General features: G+C 42.6%; 1 protein-coding gene across 7 annotated transcripts in view; it reads right to left on the bottom strand.

Moving 5' to 3' along the window:
* NOL4 (nucleolar protein 4) overlaps positions 1-4,952 on the bottom strand; it is a 211,946-nt gene extending 206,994 nt beyond the window's left edge. Inside the window, exon 1 of one of the 7 annotated variants that reach the window (XM_081097326.1) lies at positions 3,111-4,952. In XM_081097326.1, the coding sequence (XP_080953452.1) occupies positions 3,111-3,368 (258 nt within the window). In that variant the 5' untranslated portion in view covers positions 3,369-4,952. Of the gene's footprint in view, positions 1-2,187; positions 2,627-3,110 lie in introns of those variants that run through there. The other 6 variants (XM_081097325.1, XM_081097331.1, XM_081097330.1 and 3 more) reach the window with 6 other exon arrangements.
* Between the last annotated feature and the right edge of the window lie 22,578 nt (positions 4,953-27,530).

The raw sequence follows: 27,530 nt of genomic DNA, 5'->3' as shown, positions 1-27,530 counted from the left end.
TTTTTGGCACCTTTAGTGAAAGATCATGTAAAAATAAAAGGGGCAGTATGGAAAAAACCTAGATGCCATGCTCCACAAGCTGTGTGTGTGTGTGTGTGTGTGTACACGTGTGCGCTGCCTGCACATGCAAACAGGGCCCACCCAGGCCTAAAATGGCTGAGCTGCAGGACGCTGTTGCTTGGTGACCAATCAGTATCTCCTCAGCCACAAAGTATCTAAACAGTGAGAGATATGTCCTCTCAGCTTTAGGCACGGCCAGGACAAATACTGAAGGGCATTTTCATCTTTTCCAGTATTCTACATATCTTTTATTTTAAGCCAGTTGACACTTGCTTGATTTTATCATCGGTTAATTTTAGGCTTTAGGAGAAAGCATATTCTCAACGCTACATCTATATTCTTTGGGGAAAATAAAAGGTAGAACCTAGCTTCTTTCAGCTTGAAAGCTATTGTTTCAATTAACTGTGTATGGTGTGTCTACGCTCTCCTCGTACAACCAACCTAGCAGTCTCCCTTTCTTTCATTAAACGCAAGTAGTTAATTAGCCACAGCCTGTCCTCTCCCCTTCTCTCGTTCCCTTTTCTCAGTAGTAATGATGCCTAATTATCAACAGCAACCTCAGGTGCAGATCGCTCTCGCTGACAGCAAGCCAGCTTCAAGTAGCTAGAATGATTCCCAGTTTGGTTGAAAATACCAAATACAGCCTTTTATTCAACCCATATATGCCTTTGAAGGAAAGGAAAATATCATTTCTGATTCTCTGGTGATTGTACTCCGGCTATGAAAAAAAAGTCAAGGTATTTCTAAGGAAGGAATAATGTGAGATGTGGGGAAACACTGGCTAAAAAGGGATCATTTTTTTTAACTAGTTGAAATGACGATTGGCTGTCTCTCAGAGAAGGAGGAGCCTATAATTCTATGTCTAGAGCAGCATAAAAATTTCATAAAGAGCAATAGAAGAGTTCATGAATTAAATGCCTCTTCAACATTTCAAAACAGGCTTGAATGAAGAGCAGGGCTTTTAAATGCTCCATGGAAACTGTTACCTAAGAATATCAATTGATGGATTACATTTTCTCCCATAAATATGTGGAATCTTTACTGAAACGAAAAAAAAAAAGTGTTTATTTGTAATCTGGGAGTTGTTACTCTATATTAGGTGTATTAGCAGTAATTCTTTAACAATTCTGCATTAATTTTCGAATGAAAACGTGTGTATCCGAGTATAAGAATGCTGGCTTGAATTACTGGCATCCATGTTTATCTTCGTGCCTCGGTAACCATTACAGAATTTATGTTACTTAGGATTTTTAATTAATGTTTTATACATAGCAGATATAACCAAATCTGTGCAAGTATAAACTTACTGGACCAGGTGACGCTATCAGCAGGCAACATGAAAAACAAACTTCCCAGCTAGCAATGTTTTAAAAAACATATACTATATTAATAAGTAACATTTAGGTAAATAGATCTTAAACAATTATTCTATTCATTTAATTACCTCAATATTGCCCAAAGGAAAATACAGTCCGATGTTCTGAATTCCCATTTTGTCTAACTATTTTTTAAAATCAGGTTCTTAATGCTACTCCTCATGCAAATGAATCAAAACACTTCATTGGCTACAGCAGACTTCTGGGCTCATCCAGATGTAAATAAACCTCTGTTTTAATCCGTGGCCATCTCATCCTCATTAATTAGGAAAACAAGGCAGTAATCTCAGCATCTTCTTTAGCACCACCACATGGTAAAGAAAGCTGCATTTATAAATTTACCTCCTAGAACTTCCAGCAATAACATTAAAACAACATCACAGCAGAACTTTCATGTTTCACTTCACCTTTATTTCCACTTCTCATATAAATTCCAAAACAAATATACCTCCTTCAAACAACTACACCTAACCTCGGGAAACCGAAAATTGTTTTCCAAACCTCGAAGATTCCTCCCAGGAAGCCTTTGAGAAACCTATCCTATGCATGTTTCCAATTTAATGTGCCCCGTTGGAGACAGAAGGATGGCTTTCAGGACCCCTCCTTTCCAGCGCCCTCCAGGAATACCGCACGGAAGCCGTTGCCGGCGGGGAGGGAGGAGAAGGAGCCAACGCCGAGCCACCCCACAGCCGGGCAAACATGCAGAGGACGCCGGACGCCCTCCCCCACCCGCCTCCAGACCAGTACCCACCGTGGCGCGATGGAGAGAGAGGTCTCGGGGATCTCATCTGAAATCCCACTCGTTCCCATCTTCTCTCCAAGGAAATCGCTGCTGCCGCCGCCGCTGCCCGCCGCCTGGCGAGGCGGACACGCTGGGCTCCCAGCGCCAGCCCCTCGCAGCGCCCGGGCTCAGCGCGGTGCGGCCATGAGGCTAGTGCCATCCCAGACCGAGAAACCAACACCAGCCCCATTGGATGGCGCCCAGACCCATCTCTCTTTGTGGTTCACCGAGCAGCTACGCCTTTATTCGTGGAAGCGGGACGGGAGGAAGGAGATGGGGGCGGGGAGGAGTCATCCCAGAGCCTCCTCTACAACCTCAGCAGTCCGGGCAGCATCCCCGGGAGCCACGGGGCGATCGGACAGCCGCGCGCCTCCCAGGCGGCTGTGTGACAATAAAGCCTGACAGTGTCGGGGAGGGGACCCCGCATTCGCGACTAGCGCCACACTCGGTCTTTGTACCAATAAGGAGACACGGTCGCCTATCGATCAGAATCGTCGGTTCTGAGCGCGCGCAGCTGGGGTGCCGGCGCGGCCTTCACGCGCCGCGGCGAAGGCGGACACGCGCCGGGCGCCCGGCAGGACCTGGGACAATGGCCCCGCACGAGGGCGCGGGACGCCGCCCGACCCCGGGCGGGAGGTTCCGGCAGCGCGTCCCGCGGCAGCGACGCCCGCGAAGGGCGGCGGGCTCCGGGCGGCGCTGCCGCTTTAAAATAAAGGACCACAAAGCCTCCGCGATGGGGGGACGAGAGTGGGGGCGACTTGGGGAGGGGGTGGGGAGGGAGGGGGCACCCGAGCCAACGGTGGCTCCCAGCTCCCCCTCTTCCCCCCCTGCCGCCCCCCCTCCCCGCAGCGCTGCCGCCGCAGACAAATAACAGAGGAAGGCGAGGCACTCACCGTGGTCTTGACCGGCACGTAGAGCACTGGCTTGGCGCCGCCGGCGCGCGCCTCCTCGGGCTGGCCCAGCTGGAAGCCCTTGGACTTCACCCAGAATTTAAATTTCGCGTTGTCCGTGGAGCTGGACTCGGAGCCGTGGAGGAGCTGCACGATCCGCTCGTATTTCTTACGGGTCACCGTCTTGGTCTTACCCGAGTCCCCGTAAGTCCGGAGGCACCAGTCCTGGAACTGGCGGTACATGTCGCGCTCGCTCTCCATGCTCCCCGCGCGCTTCGCACCTGTTCACCCCGGGCTCATGAAGAAGGCGGCCCCCGCCACGATGCAGGGGCCCGCGGTCCCGGGCGCCGCCGGAGCCCGTCGCGGGTGGGGGGAGGGCTGGGGAAGGGAGGAGGGTCCGGTCGGGCACCCGCAATCAATGCCCGGTGCGGCCAAGTCTCCGGTCCGTTCGCAATCGCCGCGATGCGCGGACGCCCGCCTCCTCCTCCGCGATGGATCTAAAATTGTGTGACCAGGACCATCCCACCAGCGCCGAGCCAGAGGAGCTGGGTTTTGAATAATTAAAATCTCATTCCTTGGTTGATGACAAATGCCGATGTTGACTTCAGGTGGGCCCTCCTCGCCTCGCCCCGGGCTGTGTCCTGGGCGGGCAGGTGAGCGCGGCGCCGCCTCCCGCGTGCGCCCCTGACGCTTCCCGGCCGTGGGCCCCGCGGACCGGAGCGAGGGCTGCGCCTCCCCGGAGAACGGCCGCCCGGCCTAGCGCCTCGGAGCTCGGAGACCCCGGCTTCCCTTTCTCCAGGGTCCTGTCCGCCTCGGCCTCCCCTGCGTGGGGCGTTGGGAGACTAGACTAGAGGGAGAGAAAGTTCTTACCTGTCATGTTGTTCAGCCTATCAAATCCTGCTACACAGGACATTTCTAAAAGGTATTTTTGAAACGGCTTAAAAGACCTTTTCTTCAGAGGCATTTAGGCTAAATGCCTGCCCCCTAGGTAGGTTCCAGGAGTTAGGTCCCAGGATGAGCCAAAGCGTTCACGGAGCTGGGGCCCTAGTCCCACAGGAGGCGGGGAGAGGGGGGCCCCTAGCAGGTCTCGCTATGGGGGCTGCGGGAGGACGCAGGCAGGCCGCTGGGTGGAGGCAGGGCCCCCGAGGGCGCCGGGTCCTCAGACAGGACGCCTCTGGCTCCTGCCGAGCTGGGCACGGGCATCCATCGAAGGACGTTTCTGACACAGATGCTTAACACCCGTGGCACGAGATGGAAAGATATCGAGAAACCATTTTCCCTGCTTGGCTACAGTTTGCAGCTCACACGGGAGGTGTCGGGCGTCTGTTTTCCCTCTGCCACGTCATGGACACCCCTGCACCGCTCCGAGTGGCCACAGAGGAGTTCCCGGGGACGGTTTTCTCCGGCAAAGGCAGTCGGCGGCGCCTCCATCCAGGATCCCCACCGTCTGCTACGGGAAGAGGGCAGTTCCTCCTCCGCGCCCGGCGATCGCGGCCGCTCCTCTTTCCTCCACTCCCGGCGGAGGCCCGCGCTCGTCCCGGGAGGCGGCTCCGCCAGGCGGGCGGCCCGGCCGGTGCCCACCTTCGCCCCCGGTCGTCTGGTCCAAAACGAAAGCCCCGAATGGGGACGCTGTGCTTGTACCCCCTGCGCCGCAGCCGGTCCGGCCCTCGCAAAACGGTCAGCAGCTCCTGCTCGGCCACCCCGAGTGCGTGCGTGTGGGCGCGGGGCGCGGGGAGAGGGGTGCGGGGCGCGCGCGTCCCCGGGAAGGTCTGGCGGCGCGGGCGCCGGGACTGACAGCCCGGGCAGAGCGCGAGCAGCTCCACACTCACCCTCTCGCCTCTCTCCTCACCCCACCCCTCTCACTCCCCTCTCCTCCCACCCCACCTCCCCGGCCCTCTCCCAGCTCGCTGATTGGTCAACGGGACAAAAGTTTCTGTGGAGACGGCTGGGCGCTGACGTCACGGGCAGAATTGTCCCATTTAGGGATCCCGGGGGCAGTGCGCATGCTGCCGGCGGCAGGTTCGCGGCGGCGGGGGCAGCAGCGGGCCGGGCCGCAGCCAGGTGGCGGAGAGGAGCACTCAGCATCCAGGTGGGGGGACGACTCCGGCAGGGTTTCCATGGAGATTCCTCTGGGTCTAGCCTAAAAACGGCGGATCAGCTGACACCATTAGCTCAGGACCTAATTACTGCTTATTGGAGCAACAAATGAGGGAGCGGGCCAGCTGCAAAGGAAGAGTTTTTATCCCCCGCCACCCCTCCCTCCTAACCCCCCCTCCCCCGCCCCTCTGGGGTCCCGGGTGAATTCTCATTAACTCGCAAGACTCCTGCAACAACAATTCCTCCTCTCTGGAGGCCACCCTGACTGCTTTTATTCTTTTTATTTCCTGCTTTTGTGTCTATATTAAAATGTTAAGATAAATCCGTTGTCCTGAGTCCTTGAATTTCCTCCCAATAAATATTACACCAATAGAGCTCAGAGAGTACACGTGGGCTAGAAGACACAATATCTAATAATCTAATCCAAGTGTGTGGGGAGTCACTTTGAACTTCCTGAATTGGGTATTTATCTGCAGGCCTTTTAAGAATGCAGTACCTTAAATACATAAATATTTGGAACCAGCAGTTGAACAGAAGAATCTCCTGCATCACCTCGGAGTGGTGTAGCTCACAAGAAAGCTGTTAAAAGTTTTCCTTGTGGCGTCAGAGACAGAGAGTGACTCCAAGCGGGGAGATCTAGACTTTATTTGATGTGGTTTCATGGTTCCTATAAGATTCTAAAAGTAGAGTTAGTCCTAGGGTGGCCATTCATTCAAGAGTACGCTGTGGTTCTGTAAAATTTACTTGCTCTTATGGTTATCACTTAACTCACAGTTTCCGAGTTCTTTTGGTTGCCTTTTGTCTGAAAAGTCATCCCATCTCCTCTAAGTCTTAGCCAAGTACTTTCAGACCCATGAAGCCTGCCTGCCTTGGCTACTCACGTTAAAACGATGTCTTTAAACTCCTCTGCATACTGTCTTTCGAACATTTGCAACCTTGTCTCATAGTGAGACATGCACTTTAATTGACATACAGCACAGAAGCACATCTGTCCTCCAAAAATGTTATGAAAAAATATTTGATTCCATGCAATACACACTGCGATTTGCCATTTGCTCCCATTTATTATTATTACTCTGATGTAAAGTGTGGCCCCAACCCAATACATTTATTTTATGATTCAACAAAAGATGACTGGCAACCAATAGTGTTTAAGACATTGTTTTAGATTATAAAGAGTATATCCCCCTTGTACTATATTTATAGTTTCATCAGTCAAATAGAATCTTGAATGGAAGGCCCCTGAGAGTGTTGTTGGTTTTTTCCCGTTACTGTAGCACAATGAAAAATGCATATAGTAAGTGCTTAGTAAATATATTTTGAGTTAGTTAATATAGTAAAGAGAGAGAAAGAGTTAGAGAAGAAGCAGGGAGGCACAATTCTTGGCTGGCCATCCCTTTTGACCTTTGCTGGGTAGTGTTTGGATAAAGTTGATTGTTATGGCCAAAGGTGATCCTGAGTCGGGTGTGTGTGTGTGTGTGTGTGTGTGTGTGTGTGTGTGTGTGAAAGGATTGAGAAAAGACCAACAAGAGAATGAAAGCTGGGTCTCCGTGGGACGCTACTCCCTGATGAGGAGCCAGCGCCCACAAGCCCTGTCTTTATTTTATAGCAGATGCCACGAGGCAAACTAGGGGCGTGATCAAGTTGTTTACAGCATTCTCGTGAGTTTCAACCCCACTCAACTACATGCACCCGAACTTTAGCACAAGGCACGTGGGGCCACGTGTTCGGACCATAGGTTCGAGCTTACAAGCAGAGCCATTGGCTATGATTGTGCTGGGAGGGCCCTGCCCTCCAGCTGGGACTTGCACGTGGCAATAAGAGGACCCTTTCATTAGTCCGGGGCTTGAACCCGGCCAAAACACTGCAGCCGCGCCCCACAGTTGGTCTTAAGAAAATACGCGGCCTTACCACATACACAAGTTCATTAGATTTATGACTATACTTGATACTCTACTGCACAGAAATTAGAGCACTTTAGACATAAGAATTCACAGAATACAAGCTAATGTGTAATTAACTCTCAGCTGTATTAACTAAATTTGGTATACAAGCAAAAAGAAAAACGCACAAAATTAAAAGTCATACAAGATGCATTATTTTTAGAAGGCACAGATAAACAGTTAATTATTGAAATAATATTCACATTGGACCAAAGGAACTAAGAGCCCTAAAATTGCATGTGCCAAGCTTTCAGAGCCATGTGGATTTTCCTATCCATAGTGGAACCCAAAATGTACTTTGCTCTATACTTGTACTCATTATTGTTTGTGAAGGCCAGGGGTCCTCAAACTTTTTAAACAGAGGGCCAGTTCACTGTCCCTCAGACCGTTGGAGGGCCGGACTATAGTTAAAAAAAGAACTATGAACAAATTCCTATGCACACTGCACATATCTTATTTTGAAGTAAGAAAACAAAACGGGAACAAATACAATATTTGTATTTGTATGTGGCCCGCGGGCCGTAGTTTGAGGACCCCTGGTCTAGGCTGTCGACATCTTTTACCACTAGCAGGGATGGGGAACCTTTTTTTCTGCCAAGGGCCATTTGGATATTTACACCATCATTCACAGGCCATACAAAATTATCAACTTAAAAATTAGCCTGCTTATATTTGTTCAAATATTTTATTAACTCACTCATTATGCCTTGGCAGGGCCAGACCAAATGATTTCAAAGGCCTTATATGGTCCATGGGCCAGATATTCCCCACCCTGACTAAGAGCATGTGCATCTGACAAATCTAACATCCGTTTCAGCAACTTTGGATTTATTCCCCTGCTTTACTTTTAACTTCTCTAGAGTCAGGACCTCCCAGCCACACCTGGAGGGTCGTACTGAGCCGTTTCATCAGCTCAGTTATGCTTCATGTAAATAGGCTACCTGGAACTTAACTTTCCATTTCCCAAGAAGATGACTTCAGAATTGTTTCTCTACAGAGCATCTCTCTCCAAAAAGTGACTTCATCTCTACCCCTGGTCCAGGGTCCTGAGAGCTATTTATAGGGGGAGGAAGTCAGAATTATTATATCAGAGAATTATATTTTTAAGTATATTTTTTATTGATTTCAGAGAGGAAGGGAGAGGGAGAGAGAAACATCAATGATGACAGAGAATCAGTGACTGTCTGCCTCCTGCACACCCCCTACTGAGGATGGAGCCCGCTACCCGGGCATGTGCCCTTGACTGGGGATCGAACCGTGCCCTCCTGGTTCATAGGTTGATGCTCAACCACTGAGCACACTGGCCAGGCAACAATTATATTTTCATTAAAGATAATTCAAATGTTGAGGTATAATCAATATGATTTTCTTATAAAAATAAAATATCTCCCAACTTAAGATGATTTTGCTTATGACATTTTTAAAATCTGAAAATCTTACCTTTTACTATCAATCACAAATATTAACCCAACACTACACATTCATCAACAGACTGTTACAGTACAAATAACATATAATCTGTAATTATAAAATAAGTGTTCAAAGAATAAGCCTTCATCCATGCATATAATGATGCTTTCATTCAACAAATATTTACTGAGCATCAATTACTCTGGTAGGCTCTAGAATTAAAGTAGTCAATAATAGATATAGCTATAGATATAGACATAGATAGATGCTCCTCATCTAAAGCAACTACATTTTTTCTACAGAAAACATGATAAGCAAGGAAATAGCTGGTGCTTGAGGTAAGTGCTGTTCTCTCTAAATGGGTAACATTTATCTTGGGACAAAGGATGGCAAAGGGCCAATCAGAAAAAGATCCAGGAAGGGGAACGACAGTCACAGCACAGAGGGCTGAATGCAAGAGTTGTTGGCACATTTGAGGAATGAAAGCAAGGCCAGGGCCACGGGACCTTACTGAGCTTGACAGAGAGGTAGGGTACGAGGTCTCAATAGGCTGCTGGGGCCAGATCTTGGATTTTATAACTGGTCCAGCGGAAAGTCAATAAAGGATTTTAAGCAGGAGAATTATATGATATGAAATGCATTTTTATAAGTTTCACTCCATTTTGAGGTGGAGGATGGCAACGGGTCAGTATGGAAGCAAGAAGACCAGTGAGGAAGCGTGAGGTAGTCCTTGCAGCTTAGGTGAAGTACTGTGGTGATGGATTGAAAGTGAGTAAAGGAAGAGAAATGATAGGTTGAAGATATGTTTTAAATATAGGAAAAGGCAGGGGATTGCATGTGGCAGGGGAAGGAAAAGTTTGAGTCAAGGTTGACTTGTGTCTCATAGCTTCAGTAGTATGGATAGTAAGGCCATTAACTTAGAGAGGGGAGTCTGGAGGAGAAACAAATTGGGAGTTGGAGGCTGAGGTAGGAGTGGAAGCAGGTTGGGAGAAGAGGCAGGAAGAAGTAATTTAATTTCAGAAAAGTTAAATTTGAAATACTGGGAGAATTGTTCATGCAGGCATTTGAATATAGAAGCAAGAACTCCAAAAAACGTCTGGGCTGGAGATATAAATACAGTGACTTTAAAACCATAGGAATGAATGACATCATCTCTACCCACATTCCCCCATCCCTCAAAAGAGCAAGCCTCCATCTTTTGATATTGATTTGAACACAGGTACACCCTATGACTAAAAGAGAAAGTCATGCACTGACTGGCCAAAGTTGGGCTCTATTGGTATAACACTGATGGTGGGAAAGCCCGAGACACAGAGCAAAGGCATTCGGGTCAGTCCTTGAGAAGACCTAAACTTGTAGTGAGTTCCAAAATTTATGTGGCTTTAAAATTATTTAAAGTTTTTACGGGGAAGACTGAAAGCTCAGGTTAGATCTATTCTAGATTAGACCAAGACCAGTAGGCATGTTAAAACCGGAGTCTAAAATTTGAGGATGGCCTTTGAGAGATCCTGTCATTAAAGGGACCAAATAATGACTTTGTCTGCTGAGTTGAGTCACTAAGAGATTTTGATCCCTTTTCATTAGAGATGGTGTTGGAATATAGTTCCTCCCTTGAAACTGGAAAGTTCTGAACATCTTTATGTGTTAGTAACTCTTTCAAGCAAAAGGAGTTAGTGAAGGAAGCAAATGGCCCACACAATGAGCAACTTGATTACTGTATAGCATGGTAACATTTCAAAACGAAACAGAATAAACAAAGAAACAAATGCATAGCTCATGCAGATAGGGACGTTGGAATTGCATAAAAAATGTCACCAGTCTGATTTTATTAGTTGACTTCCATTCTATTGACGCTTCTCCCAAACTATTTTGAAAAGAGCCTGTCTGAGTTATGCTATCTCTCTCCTTTGTTTTAGTAAAGAGATACATTTGAGAGAGTTTAAATATTGTATGATCTATATGGGTATCATTACTAAGACACAAAAACATTCCTGCTTATTTTTAAGCTATAGTATCAGTATCTTTATTCCATTTTCCAACCAAAGGAAAAATTTAGAAATTTAATGTTGTTGTTTATCCCCAAGGTTGGTATGATAATCATTAAATACTAGAGGCCCGGTGAATGAAATTCATACACCTGGGGGGGGGGGGGTCCCTCAGCCTGGCCTGTGCCCTCTTGCAGTCCAGGAGCCCTCGGGGGATGTCCGACTGACGACTTAGGCCTGCTTCCCCTGGGGAGCAGGCCTAAGCCATCAGTCGGATATCATTAGCACTACTGCGGAGGCGGGAGAGGCTCCTGCCACCGCCACTGTGCTCACCAGCAGTAAGCCCGACTCAGGGCTTCTGGCTGAGGGTTGCTCCCCCTGTGAGAGCACACTGACCACCCGTGGGCAGTTCCTGCATAGAGCATCTGCCCCCTGTTGGTCAGTGCGCATCATAGCGACCAGTCATTCTGCTGTTTGGTCTTTTTGCATATTAGCCTTTTATTATATAGGATAATGCATTGGCCAAAAGTTAATTTCCATAAATACTTAAGTGTGCAAACTAAGAAGACATTAGATTTGACATTCTAATGGATTTTTTTGAATTTCTCTTGAATTCCCACCTTTAACATCTCTGTGTAAGCAAGTCCATGGCACAGCCAGTTCCTGCATTTTATAGTCACATGTCATTCAACAATTCTCCACCCATCTTTACCTAGCTGTTATAGCTATGATAAACTGCAAAGTAATGTAATAGTCTGGTGTTCATGTCCCTTGTATCAGAGAATATAGTACATTTTTTCTGGCCCCAAATACTGCTTTATTTCCCACTAGCCATATGGCTTACCTTTTCTCCAAAATATATGTCTTAACACAGTAATCCACATATTCATCTTCAATGCAATGGACAGTGCTACTGTAGAATTTCTATACTACTTTTAGAATAGTTATTATCTCATAAAAAATAACTCTTTTGAGAAAAGGGAGCAACCTACCACTGCCCAACTTTCTTTTTTTTTTTTTTTTTTAATGTTGGCTTTATTTTATTTTTTTATTTATTTTATTGATTTTTTACAGAGAGGAAGGGAGAGAGATAGAGAGTTAGAAACATCGATGAGAGAGAAACATCGATCAGCTGCCTCCTGCACATCTCCTACTGGGGATATGCCCGCAACCCAGGTACATGCCCTTGACCGGAATCGAACCTGGGACCTCTCAGTCCGCAGGCCGACGCTCTATCCACTGAGCCAAACCGGTTTCGGCTCCCAACTTTCATTATATTTTAACATATGTCCTATTTTTACTCTGATTTCTGATAAGTGAACCAATTAATATCATCATCATCTATTCCTTGTATCTCATAATATATTGTTATTCAGTGTAGGTAGGACATTTGTTTAACTTGAAAGATAAAAGTCATAAGAACAGAAATATCTTGGTTAAAATCAGACTCTAGAAATAGTTTTCATGGGGAGCCATCTGAGTTCAAACTCTGGAGGATAACTGTAATATTACTAAAACACTAGTTTTCTTCTCCCCTCTTTTTTTTTTTTTTTTTTAAAAAAAATGTGAAGAGGGGAAGCTGTAGGAATAACTACCCTTAGTTTACCTGGGACTACAGTACTGTGAGAGGCATTGAAAAGCAAGGCAGAAAAGTTTTAGATTTTCATGTTTTCTCTCCTAAAATGAGCATCTCCCAACTCTATGGGAAATTCTTTCATTAGACCTGTTGATCAACAAGCAGTGTAAACATTCAGGTTTCCAACATTTAAGTTCTTTTTATAGCTTATATTGAGTTTTGGAAATGAATTAACTTAAAAAAATGAAGTGTTCCTCTTATATGCACATATCTCTTGGACAATTCAACTCAAACTGTCCATTGTGGTGATCCTGGGCCACATACCCATTTATCTTAATGAATTGTAAATTTCAGGTTGCACTAATCTTCCAGGCAGAGCTTCACACATTTGTTCAGGAGACACCTATTGCCTAATCTATCAGACTGCCCAACTTATTAAAAACAGCCTCAATTACACTATGAGGCAATCAAACCTTTAAAAGTCATTTTTGCCATCCTATATAATAAAAGGCTGATATGCAAATTACCCCCTTGACCGAGAGTAAGACCAGAGGGTGGGGCTGGCTGGCCAACAACCCGCGGCCCCTTCCCCTGGGCCCTGATCTGTGTGGCTGGCTGGAATCCACCTGTGCACCAATTCATGCACCAGGCCTCTAGTTAATTTATAATTAGGTGTGATGATTGGAACAAACCCCCACATACAAGGGGAAGGTGAGGCATCTCCTTGAGGATCAGTGATAGATCCTCAGATAAATTTTGAAACAACATTCATCCTTGAAATATTAAGATTTCTTTGACAAATAAAATCATTTGAGCTTACCATTTTGTTTGAATATTAAATTTACTAAGCCCAAGTAAAATTGTGACTTCTGCCTTGTACTTGTATAAATTGTTTCAAAATATTCAAATGACCATTATTTTTTAAATATCAGAAAATTATGCTATTTATAAATACCAATTTAATTATGAAATATATAGTGATAATACTGGCTCACTTTCCAATGACTACTCATCAAAGTAAAGGCACACTATTATTGCTTTATACATTTTAAGAATAAATTCAATATAGACTTCTGCTTTTAGTGCTGTGGCTGACCAGAGACTCTAAAAGGCCCTTCTTCAAGGAAACAGCTCAAGGATGCACACATGGGTACATTTGATTGCATCGCTGGGCTCAAAAGACATGGGGAAAGTACCTCATTTCCACACCACCCCTCCAAAAATACCCACTGAATACTGACCAAAAAGCAGACACACCAAAGGGGCTAGAGTATCTTCTGAGGAAAGTCAATACCAACATCACAGAAGAAACTGAGCATTAGATCAGCAGCACAGTGCCCGAAACTCCTGTATTAAGCCAGAGACCTTGATGGGTGTTATGAGGTCGGCCTTGCCTCCAGCTCATGGTAAATATAAATTCTTCTTAGGGGAAAACATCCACAATTTGATTAATCAGGTTTGCTCCAGATTAAGATAAACAAAAGTGAACATACAATTAGAAATGTCTAACAACAAGAATCCCAGCTATTATCTATAAAAGCCAGCGCAAGTAACAACAAAACTAAACCATGAAAGATTTTATTTAAAAACAGCCAACAATTAATCTACGGTAACAGAAGTCAGTATGGCGTTTCTTTTGGTCACAGTGACTGGTGGAGGACACACAGAGCATCTCTAAAATGCTACTAACATTCTGTATCCTGATCTAAGTGCTAATTACACAGGCTGTTAGCTTTACGGAAATCCACTGAGTTATAGACTTACTATTAGTGTCCTTTCCCCCATGTATGTTAATATTCAATTAAAAAGTTTACATCTAAAAAGCAATAAACATGCAAACTCTACAGATCAATCACTAACAATATTTTTAAAGTATAACTGATATACTGAGAGAGGAAATAAAATGGGATCATAGAAAATAATTAAAATCAGAGAAGATGGTAAAAATGGAGAAAAAGAAACAAGGAATATAGCAAATACAAAAAATAGCTACAAAATGATAGATACTGATCCAATGATATAAATATGATAAATTTAAATGTAAATGGTCTAAACCAATTAAAAGACAGAGACTGTCAGAGTGGATGGCAAAAGAAGACCCAATCATATTTCATCCACAAGAAACTGAGTTTAAATATAAGAATTCCTATAGATTAAAAGTAAAATAATAGAGAAAGATATAGCATGTTAATGTAATTTAAAAAGCTGGTCTTAGACTCAGATAGAGAGCAGATAGACAGCTCTGTTTTGTGTGTATGTGTGTGTGTATGTGTGTGTGTTGGGGGGGTGGTGGTGGAGGGATTGAGCAAAGGAAAAAAAAAGAGAGAAAACTCACAAACACAGACAACTGTGTGGTGATTATGGAGGGGAGAAGGTGGTGGTGTTGGAGGAGAGTACAGGGAAGCTAAATGGTGATGAGAAAAATTAAAACAAGAAAAAAAAAAGAAAAAGAAGGTGGTCTATATTAATTTCAAACAAGCATACTTCAGAACAATAAAGATTATCCGGAATAAATAAGGAGCATATAATGATAATGTGATTGATTTTTCAATTACACATAACAATTTTATTAATGTGCTTGTGCCTAACATGAAAATATGGCAGCCAAACCTGGTAGAATTGCAAGGAGAAATAAATCCACCACTACAGTTGAGACTTCCACAGCTTTCTGCCAGTGTTGATAGATAAAGCAGGCAGAAAATCAATGAGGATATAGATGGCCCACACAGTACTATCAATCACCTTGATCAAAGAGACATTTATAGGACACTCCATCCAACAACAGCAGCGTGCATTCTTCTCAAGCTCACAGGGAACAGTTATCAAGTTATACCACATTCTGGACGAAACAACAACATTTATAAATATATAAGAATATAAATTATATAAAGTATGTCCTCAGATGATATGGAATTAAATTAGAAACCAGTAACAGGAAGACAGCTGAAAAACTCCCCAGATTTTGGAGATTAAACAAAACACTTATAAATAATACATGGGTTAAAAAAAAGTCTTGAGAAAAAATTAAAAAATATTCTGCACTAAATGAAAATAAATATACATCTTATTAAAAATGTATGGCCCTGGCTGGTGTAGCTCAGTTGATTGGAGCTTTGTCCCATGCACCAAGGGAGGGTGGGTTCCATTCCCAGCCAGGGTGCATTGGGGAAGCAACTGGTTGTTTCTCTCTCACATTGATATTTCTCTCTCTCTCCCTCTCTCTCTCTCTCTCTCTCTCTCTCTCTCTCTCTCTCTCTCAAATCAATAAATCAATTAAAATAAAAATTTGTGGATGCAGCAAAAGCAGTGCTTAACGGGTAATTTATATCATCCAATATATATGTTAGAAAAGCAAAAAAAAAAAAAAGTCTAAAAATAGTAACCTACCTTTCACCTTAGGAAACTAAGAAAAAGAGCAAAAGAAGCCCAAAAGGAAGAAGAAAGGAAATAATACAAAATTAGAAAAGAAATTACATAAAATGGAATATAGGAAAACTGGAGAAAAATCAACAAAACCAAAATCAGGTTCTTTGAAAAACACACAAAAATAGCAACAAACCTCTAACAGACTGACCAAGGAAAAAGGAGATATAAATTACCACATTCAGAAATGATATGTCATTACAACTCATCACATATACATTAAAAGGATACTAAGAGAGAATACTATGAACAAGACTATGCCTATACATTTGATAACTTAGTTAAAATGGACCAATTCCTTGAATGACAAGAACTACCAACACTCACACTAGGAAATATAAATAATCTGAACAGACCTATATCTATTAAATTGAATAAATATTAATAACTTTCCAAAAGAAAATCCCAAGCCCAGTATGCTTCACTGGTAAATTCTACCAAATTCTACCATTTAGGGAAGAAATGATTTCATTCCACAGTCTCTTCTAAAAACTGGAAGCAGAGGGAACAGTTCTTAACTCATTCTATGAGGCCATCATTACCTCACAGCCAAAACAGGACTAAGACATCATAGGAAAGAAAAAACTACAGACCAATATCTCTTATAAACATAGATTAAATACCCTCAATCAAATGTTTGCAAATCACAAATAACAATATATAAAAATATTATACCCCCTGACCAAGTTAGATTTATTCCAGATATAAAAGGCTGGTTCAACATTTAAAAATCAATCATTGTTATCTACCATGCCAAGAGGCTAAAAAATCATATGACCATATCAATTGATAAAGATAAAGCTTTTGACAAAAGCCAACACCACTGATGATAAAATTCTCAGCTAACTAGGAATAAAGGAATTTTCTCAGACTGACAAAGAACATCTACAAAACCCCTAAAGCTAACTTCGTATTTAACGGTGAGAGACTAGATAATTTCCCCAATATTTGGGGTCAAGGCAAGAATGTCCCACCTCATCACTCCTATTCAACACAGTATGACAAGTGCTAGCTAGTACAATAAGATGAAGAAAGAAAGAAGGGAGATGGGGGGAAGAAGTGAGGATGGGAGGGACTAAAGGGAAGAATAGGTACACATATTGGGAAGGAAGGAAGAAAACTATCTTTTTCATAAAGGACATGATTGTCTATGTAGAAAACCATTAATAATCTACAAATCAAAATGCCTAAAACCAATAAGCAATTATAGTAAGATTGCAAGATCATTATACAAAAATCAATTGCTCCTATAAAGCAACAATGAACACTTGTAATTTGAAATTTAATACCATTTGTAATAGCACCAAAAAACTCTGAAATACTTAGATATAAATCTAAAATAAAAATGTACAGGATCTATGTACAGAAAAGTACAAAACTCTGAGTTATTTTGTAGAAATTAACAAATTAATTCTAAAATTTATCTGGAAAAGTAAAAGACCTAGAATAGCTAATAGTATCATAAAGGAGAACAAAGATGTAGGACACACAAGACACAATTTTAGAAAATGCTATAAAGCAGTGGTTCTCAACCTTCTGCCCCTTTAAATACAGTTCCTCAAGTTGTGACCCAACCATAAAATTATTTTCTTTGCTACTTCATAACTGTAATCTTGCTACTGTTATGAATCATAATGTAAATATCTGATATGCAGGATGGTCTTAGGCGACCCCTGTGAAAGGGTCGTTCGACCGCCAAAGGGGTCGCGACCCCAAGGTTGAGAACCACTGCATAAAGCCACAGTAATCTACACAGTGTGGCACTGGCAACTGGAGAATACTCCCATTGATCAGTGGAGTAGAATGGAGACTCCAGAAACCAAGCCAAATAAACATACTGACAAAGGAGCAAAGGCAATCAATGGAGAAAAGATATTCTTTCAACAAATGGTGCTGGAACAAGTAGATATCCACATGCAATAAAAAAAGAAAAAGAAAATTAAACACAGACCATACACTTTACATAGAAATTAACTTTAAAAAGTCATAGCCCTAACTATAAAATGATAAAACTTCTAGAAAAAATTAGACAGAAAAATCTATGTGACCTTCCATTTGGCAATGAGTTTTCAAATACAACATCAAAAGCATGATCCGTGAAAGGAAGATGTAATTTGGACTTTATTGGAAATAAAACTGCTCTGTAAAAACACTGTTAAGAGAATGAAAAAACAAGTCACAGACTGGGAGAAAATATTTGCAAAACACACATCATATCTGATAAAGAACTTGTAACCCAAATATATAAAAACAAACAACAAACAAACAAAAAGAAACTCTGAAAACTCAACGAGAAAACAAACAATTAAAAATGGACCAAAACTCTAAGCATATGTCCCACGCAAGAAGGTAAACATATGGTCAATGCACACATAAAAAGATGCTCAGCACCACTCGTCGTTAGTCAATTGTAAATTTAAACACAATAAAATAACACTACACCTATCAGAATGGCTAAATTAAAAAAAAAAAAACTGACAATACTGATTGCTGAGAAGGAGGTAGAACAATAGAAACTGCTATTTATTGTTGGTGGTTTTGCAAAATGGTACAATCACTTTGAGACAGTTTAGCAGTTGCTTACAAAACAAGACAGAGGTTTGGGAAACCTATGAAATCCAGCAATCACTGAGGTTTCTGCCCAACTGATCTGAAACTCTATGTCCACACAGAAAGCTGCTTGTGAGAGTTTTACCAGTTATCACCAACAACTGGAAGCCAATGAGAGTCCTTCTAAAGGTGACTGGGTAGACAAGCCATGTACACCTATACAGTGACATAGTGAAGGAATGAAGTGAAAAGATATAGATAAATCTTCAACGCATACTGCCTGCTGAAAGTCGGTCTGAAAAGACTGCACGTGGTCTCTTCCTATTATATGACATTCTAGAACAGGCAAAGCTCTAGTGCAGTGAAAAGATCAGTGGTTCCCAAGTGTTTGTTGTGGAGGTGGTTTGAGTAAGTGAAGAAGAGGGGAGTTTTTGGATGATAGAGATATTCTCTATGGCAGTATAATAGTGAATTCAAGACACTATGCATTGTCAAAACCTGTGATCTCCGCCGCACAAAGACTGAATCTTAATGTTGCAAATTTTAAATCATGTTGGAGGTCAGGGATCCCAAGACTGAATGTAGAATGTGACAAAGCAATCTAACTACTAAACATATATGAACACATTTGCACTGAAGGGGAAAGTGATACAGACCTAAGTAACATTGGAAACTAGTGGACTCTGTAAAATTAAAGGCAAAAGAAGTTTTATCCAGTTGATAAATATATTTCCCATGGGGGTAAGGATTAACATTTTAAAAAAATATATTTTTATTAATTTCAGAGAAGAAGGGAGAGGGAGAGAGAGAGAAACATTGATGTGAGAACACAGCCTCGATAGCTGCCTCCTACACGACCCCTACTAGAGATCAAGCCCACAACCCAGGCGTGTGCCCTGACCAGGAATCGAACCAGTAACCTTTTGGTGCACAGGATGATGCTCAACCAACTGAGCCACATTGGCCAGGGCACCTTTGTAAGACTCTTACTGAAAATTCCCATTCTCCTTGTTACTATTTAGCATTTTCCCTTGAGGTTTATTTCAAGCCTTCGCAGAATGAAAGGCAAAGCCTTTATCTCAGATTACTGGGAGGTATACTGAGTGCCCAAAGGAAAAGAGAAACTTCTCAAAAAGAACCTTTTACACTTATTAAAACAATGAAAACAAGAGGCATTTTTTTCCAGATGTATAACACCATCCATGAACCCTGAAAATGCTAATGCATTATTCCCCCATCTGAATCCATCTGAATAGGTGGGTATAAGAGTTGACACATATTCAATCAGTCTAAGGTTAGGGTGCATGCAGGGTACATATAGTATATAATGTTTGGATATGATTACTAGTATTACATACCAAAATGTACTATATCAGTCAGCCCCTGCTGCCTTCATTCTTGTTCTGAGCTGTCACCCTACAGAATATATTTTGAAACCTGAATATAGAATCATCTATTTAAATTTGGTGGAATCCCCTGCTTTCTAAACAGTTTTTTGGTCAACGCTCCATGGAATATTTAGAGCTGTTTCTGCACAGATTTCAGAAGCTTAAATTAGAAATCAATAACAGAAAGATAACAGCAAAATAAAAGCAATTGTGTTTAACTCTAACAAAATATACATAAGATCTCTATGTGAAAGGTTAGGAAATTCTGATGAAAATAGTCAAAGATCTTTTAAAAATGGAATGATATCCCATGTTCATGTATTGTAATACTTAACATTTTTTTAAATGTCAATTCTTTCCAACTTGGTCTATAGATTTTATGCAAACACAATCAAAATCACCACAAGCTATTTTGTAGATATCAACAAGCTGATCCTAAAATTTATATGGAAATTAAAGGAACAGAAATAACCAATGTAACACTGAAGAACAACAAAATTGTTCTTGTTATAATGCTACAATAATCAAGACAATAAGCCATTGGTGAAAGAACAGACACATAGATCAGTGGAACAAAATATACAGCCCAGAAATAGACCCAAACAAGATATAACCAACTGATATTTGCAAAGGTACAAAGACATCTCAATGGAGAGATGTTTTCCAAGACATGTTGCTGGAATAATTGGATGTCTATGTGCATAAACCTGAACCTAGACACTGACCTTACAGTTTATACAAAAATTAACTCAAAATGTAGTTTTATATTCCAGCTGCCTTTCTGTTAATGACTTCTAATTTAATTCCATGTGGTCTGTGGACATACTGTGTATGATTTCTATACTTCTAAAATTATAAGGTGCACTTTATGGTCTAAATGTGGTCTATTTCAGTAAATGCTCCATGTGAGCTTGAGAAGAATGTGTGTTCTGCTGTTGGATGGAGTGTCCTGTAACAGTCACTTAGACCAGATCATGGATGGTGCTGTGCAGATCATTTGTACATTAGTAGTTTACCTGCTTTATCAATTACTGAAGTATGCAACACAAATAGTTGATTTGTCTATTTTCCTTCATTTCTCTCAGTTTTAGCTTCATCTGTTTGGAAACTCTCTTGTTGGCTGCATATATATTAGTGGTTATTATGTATTGTTAGGGAATGGATCCTTTTATGATTGTGTAATGTCCATCCTTCTGATATTTTTCTTGCTTTTATGTCTGCTTTGTCTAAAATTAATATTTGTACTTCAGTTTTCTTTTGATTATTGTCAGGATGGTGTATATTTTTTAAATATATATATATATATTTGATTTTTTTACAGAGAGGAAGGAAGAGGGATAGAGAGTCAGAAACATCAATGAGAGAGAAACATCGATCAGCTGCCTCCTGCACACTCCCCACCGGGGAGGTGCCCACAACCAAGGTACATGCCCTTGACCGGAATCGAACCTGGGACCCTTCAGTCCGTAGGCTGATGCTCTATCCACTGAGCCAAACCAGTTAGGCAGGATGGTGTATCTTTATCCATCTATTTACTTTTAATGATCTGAGCCTTTATATTTAACTAGAGGCCTGGTGCACGACATTCGTGCATTGGTGGGGGGGGGGGGGTCCCTCACCTCGACCTGCACCCTCTTGCAGTCCAGGAGCCTTCAGGCGATGTCTGACTGACGGCTTAGGCGCACTCCCAAGGAGTGCGCCTAAGTCATCAGTCGGACATCCTTAGCGCTGCCACGGAGGTGGGAAAGGCTCCCGCCACCACTGCAGCACTCGCCAGCTGTGAGCCCAGCTTTTGGCTGAGTGGTGCTTCCCCTGTGGGAGCACACTGACCACCAGGGGGCAGCTCCTGCATTGAGCGTCTGCCCTCTGGTAGTCAGTGCATGTCATAGCGACCGGTCGTTCAGCCGTTTGGTTGATTTGCACATTAGCCTTTTATTATATAGGACTAGAGGCCTGTTGCACAAAGATTCGTGCAATAGGACTTCCTTCCCCTGGCTGCCGGCACCAGTTTTTCTCTGGCACCCAGACCCAGGCCTTTGGTCCGGCCACAGCGGAGAAGCCGGGCTGCAGCAGCGAGGCTTGGCTTCTCGGCTCCAGCTGCAGTGAGGCTTGGCTTCTCCCTTTCGGCCACAGGGAGGCTTGGCTTCTCTGCTCCGGCTGCAGTGGAGAAGCCAAGCCTCTTCAGTCTTCAGTCATCTTCAGCCTTCAGTTGTCTTCAGTCTTCGCTCTGTGCCTGCATATGCAAATTAAGCACCATCTTTGTTGGGTTAATTTGCATACTCGGCCTGATTGGCTGGTAGGTGTAGCGGAGTGACACCAATTTGCATGTTTCTCTTTTATTAGTATTGATGGGGGTTTCTTGTACACAGCATATAGTTGGGTCTTGTTTTCTTACCACTCTGACAATTTTACATCTTTTGATAGGTATATTTGGAAATTCACAAAATAATTTCCTACTTGCAAAAATAATACAAAGAATTTCAGTATACCCTTCCTCCAGCTACCCCAACAGTTAACATTTTATATAACCATCGTACAATGATTAAAAATAGGAAATTGAAACTACTTTTAAATAATCTGCAAACCTTTTTCAAATTTCACCAATTGTTCCAGTGTCCTTCCTCTAATCCAAGATCTGACCAAGGATAGTACATTGAATTTAGTTGCTTGTCTCCTTGATTGCCTCTAATCTTGGGTAGTTATTTGTTTTTCATGACCTTGAAAAATTTGAAGTGTACAGGTGAGCCACTTATTTATAGCCTTCAATGAGGTTTGTCTATTTTCTTGTGATTTAATTCAAGTTACATATTTTTGAGACTAAAATGATATTATGCCCTTCTCAGTACATCATATCAATATATTACTAGTGCTGTTATCTTTGATCACTTGGTTAAGTTGATGTGTGCTAGGTTCATCTGCTAGAAAGTTGCTATTTTTTCCTTTATAGTGAAAACATGTCTTATGGAGGTATATTCTGAATTTACAGATATATTGTTTCTCATGATAATTTTCCCATTAATTTTAGAATCCACTAATGATTCTTGCCTGAAATAATTATTACTGTGGTCTTCATCAAGTTGTAACTTTTAAACATTCCATCAATTTTTCTTCATTTGTTAATTGAAATTCTAGTATAATGAAGAGCTATCTATCCTTTACTTCCCTTTAATTTTGATTTCAACTATATATTTATACCAGAATAAGCTCATAAAATCTTATTTTATGGGTTATACTTCATCAGTATCATTATTTATTTTTTGCTCAAATTTTCCCAGATACAGCCCCAGGGAACTCCAAGTTGGCTCTAGTACCTTCAACACGCTGTCGTAATTAAAAAAAAAAATGTTTTTAAAATATTTTTATTGATTTCAGAGAGAGGGAGAGATAGATAGAAACCTCAATGATGAGAGAGAATCATTGTTTGGCTGCCTCCTGCATGCCCCACAGTGGGGATCAAGCCCACAACCCAGGCATATGGCCTAACCGGGAATGGAACCATGACCTCCTGGTTTATAGGCTGACACGCAACCACTGAGCCATGCCGGCTGGGCCTATAATTTGTTGAGCATTTGATTCCCTTCTGACACCGCCCATTCTTCCAGGTTCATTTTGTACTTTTGCTGTCCCAACGCTGGGCTCAGTATTTCCAAAAAGCATCACTGTATTTATTTAGGAACTAAGATTTGGGTGTTAGGTGTGCTCATTGCTATTAGGTTTTCCAGCTGCTAGCCCCCTTCAATGAAGAGTTCAGAAATATATGCATACACACTTACATGCATCTAAGTCTATTTCTGTATTTACCTTGCTTTTTACATGTATATATGAAATCTACAGTATATAGATTTCTACAGTATCAATATAGATGCCTCCACTTCCAATCCAGGAACACATGGTTCATTCTAACTATACCCCATTGTGAAAGGGGTAAGTATTGCAACTACTTTCCCTGAAGAAAAAAAAGACTTTTGGCCATCATTATCCACAATATATTTTCTCAGTCCCAGAACACACATAATAGTTTCAGAATTGCTAACTCAGACCTCTGTGGAGAACAAATCACAGTCTAAAGTAGAGTATCTGTGAGCAGTACATTTAGAATAACATATTGTGATATGCTTAATGTTTTGCATTTATATAGCTATGTATTTGCATAATTTTTACTTAAAAACTCTTTATTAATTTTTTAGACAAGCATTGACATGAGAGTAAAACATCGATGGGCTGCCTCCTGCACAGTCCCCAACCAGGGATTAAACCCACAATCAGGGCATGTGCCCTGACAGGGAATCAAACTATGCACGGATCACACCCAACCATCTGAGCCACACCGACCAGGCCTCTACTTTCAGAATTTTGTGTTGCTATTTAGACATACTTGAGTCTTTCAGCATAATAAGCACTCATCCAGGTCTAAAATTTTCCACTTTTAGCACCTAATTAGTTTCAATTGTATAAAATTACATATCTACAATTCTCAATTAATAAACATTTCTTTATTTTTCTACTTAAAAAATAAAGGAATTGCAATCTATATATATAAAAGGCTAAGCAACTGTCCAACCGGCTGGTAGGTATGACACACACTGACCATCAAAGGACAGATGCTCAACGCAGGAGCTGCCCAGCTGTGGTGACTTGGCAGCAGCAATTCTCAGGTGATGCACCCCAGAACCAGAAAGGAGGGAGCCCAATTCCTTGCGGAGCTGTATGATTCCACCTTCGGCCATGGGTTATGTTGTTGCTGGGGCACTGTCGACCCCGAATCTGGTTTACTACCAAACTGTGGTGACCACAGACACCCTTTGAGCCGCAGCACTGCCCCAGGTGCATCCAGCCATGGAGGAACCACAGGAGGTTGGCTCCAGAGCGTGTCCAGCCATCTGGCTCAGTCCCACCCCACTGGCCACCTTCTAATTAATTTTCTTTCAATGTGCACGAATCCATGCACTGGGCCAATAATATATATATATATATATATATATATATATATATATATATATATATATCCTATCTAATAATAGACAAACATGTTAATTAACTGTACCTCTGACACACTTCCCATTGGCTAATCAGGGTGATATGCAAATTAACTGCCAACCAAGATGGCGGCCGGAAGCCAGGCAGCTGAAGTGAACAGGAGGCTTGCTTGCTCTAGTGACAGAGGAAACCAAGGTTCCCCGCCTGCCGCTGCCAGCCTCTGAGCTGCACTCTAAGAAACAATATTGCAATTATAGAAGCTAAACAATCCCCAGAAACCTGCTTTCAGCCAGCCGGGCCTCAGAGCTAAAGCCGGCTCTCAGCTCCAGTGACAGCCATAGAAAGTAAATAAATCCCAGAATAAATGAAAAAAGAGAAAAAGGAGAGGTTGGGAGCTTCAGTCATCCGCCAGCCTGAAAACGGCCCTCAGCCCCTCACCCAGACTGGCCAGGTACCCCAGTGGGGACCCCCACCCTGAAGGGAGTGTTCCCAGCTGCAAACAGCCATCATCCCCTCATCCAGGCTGGCCAGGCACCCAAGCGGGACCCCCACCCTGATCCGGGACACCCTTCAGGGCAAACCAGCCAGCCCCCACCCGTGCACCAGGCTTCTATCCTATATAGTAAAAGGGTAATATGCAAACTGACCCTAACAGCAGAAAGACTGGGAATGACTGGTCACTATGACACACACTGACCACCAGGGGGCAGACGCTCAATGCAGGAGCTGCCCTCTGGTGGTCAGGGCACTCTCACATGTGAGGAGCTCTGCTCAGCCACAAGCCAGGCTGATGGCTGCCAGTACAGCAGTGGTGGTGGGAGCCTCTCCTGCCTCCTCAGCAGAGCTAAGGATGTCCAACTGCAGTTTAGGCCTGCTCCCCGCTGGCAAGTGGACATCCCCTGAGGGCTGCCAGGCTGCCAGAGGGATGTCTGATTGCCAGCTTAGGCCCAATCCCCCAGGGAGCAGGCCTAAGCCAACAGGTGGTCATCCCTCAAGGGGTCCCAGACTGAGAGAGGGCACAGGCCGGGCTGAGGGACCCCCCCCCCCCGCCCGCCCCGAGTGCACAAATTTTTGTGCACTGGGCCTCTAGTGTGTGTGTGTATATATATATATATATATATATATATATATATATATATATATGCCTAAGAAACCTTTACAACTGAACCACGAAAATGACTGGTCACTATGACACGCACCAGGGGGCAGACACTCAATGCAGTAGCTGTCCCCGGTGGTCAGTGCGCTCCCACAGTGGGAGCACCTCTCAGCCAGAAGCCAGGCTCATGGCTGGCAAGCACAGCTGCAGCAGCAGGAGCCTCTCCTGCCTCTGCAGCAGTGCTACCTGTTGATGGCATGTGCAGTGGGACCTGGATAAGCAGCAGCAGAGCTGGGCCCTAGCCTGGCTGAAGCGCCTCCCCGACTGCCTGCCACTTCGGTACTGCTCCATCCCTCGGGGGATGTTGGGCTGCTGGGTTTCGGCCTGATCCCCGCAGGCTTGGCAGAAGGCTCAGGCCAGGCTGAGGAACCTCACCTGTGCACAGATCTGTGTACCTGGCCTCTAGTAGTATATAAGCTCCACAAAGGCAGGGATTTCAATTTTGGGTTTTTGTTATTTTTTTTTTTCCTACTGTAGCCCTAGTGCTTAAAACAGGACTTGACATATACTAGCCACTCAATAAAAATTGGTTGACTAGAGTATTCAAATCATTATTAAAAACATTTGTATGACAATGGCAGCTGTGCCAAAATTTCTTCTTCTTTGGTGGACAAGCAATCACCACTAGGTGACAGTATAAAACATTTGTTGCTTAACTAATGTACAAATGTTCAAAATGGGCAAATTGGCCTATGAAAGGGAAGTTGGGAATGTCACTTTGTAACACACATAGCTTGACTTCTGACAATCTACCAGTACCCGTATAAGTATCAAATCAAATACACAAGCCTACTAAGTGCTCACCTATGATAACAGAAGAAACATTTTAGGAATAGTAGTTATGCTAGAAAAAAAAAATTGATTGGGCCTCAGAGAGCTTGGTGGGCAAGAGATGTGTAGTAGGAAAAGGAGAGAATAAGGTGGGAGCTGCGAAGACCACAGGGACAGTAGAAGGTACGCATTAACCAAGGATACCTCAAGAATTCTTATGCTGAATGAAGTTGTCATTGCTAACTTGAACAATAGAGCAACAACATGTAGGGAATGTTGGTACTAGTTTGTCTCTTTTTAAAGAAATAAGGAGACCGAGATAACTGCTTACCTAATGTCACACTATTCTGACTCCAGAATTTCTCCTTTATCTCACGATTTAAAATTTTTTCTCACCTTGTTGCTCCTATATTCTTAGTAAAAATAAATATTGAATTTGAAGTATTTCCTAAAATTATCCTGATATTGGCCTTTTAAAAACCCATAGGAAAACCAGACCAGTAGCTGATTTTGTTTGGATTTAAAATTATTTGTGAAGTTATTTTTGCTTAAGAATGTTGATAATTTCACAATTAAGTGAATTACAATGCATGAATTTCACCCTCACCTCTTAATAAATAAGAGTTTTTACAGCTGGTTACTGTTTACAAGAGAAATTAAAACTTGAGGGTGAAACTAAAATATTTTTTTCATCTCAAAGTGTTTCTTCTTCAGTGGAAACAGAATCTGAGTCAAGTGTGTTTAACTAGACTTCTGCTTACTAGATATTTCTAGAGAGAAGAGGTGACTTCTTTGCTATTTTGGTATGTCTTTCATTTGAAGATATAAAATGCCTCTGCTTAATAATAAAGAAAAAGAGATAAATAAAACATAAAATATATTGTTTAAATTTATTGTGCTCCTTTAGTAGGGAGTGGCAGAGGGTGGTGTCTTAGGGCTGGTCCTGAAGTAAGGGAGAAGGTGGAGGTAGGAAGATTGAGAGAAGAGCGAAGCACAGAGCAGAGTATTGCACAAATACTCGAAGGGACCATCCTAGGGAATGGGAGACTCTACCAGCTTCCTAGTCCAGGCTGAGCCACTGGAGCAGATTTGCAGATGCCTCCTTTCTTTTTACATGCATGCGCACGTACACACACACACACAC

The sequence above is a fragment of the Myotis nattereri genome (assembly GCF_964212035.1).
Source record: "Myotis nattereri genome assembly, chromosome: 8".
NCBI lineage: Eukaryota > Metazoa > Chordata > Mammalia > Chiroptera > Vespertilionidae > Myotis > Myotis nattereri.
The sequence above is the reverse complement of the archived record's forward strand: the minus strand, read 5'-3'. Positions and strand labels throughout refer to the sequence as shown.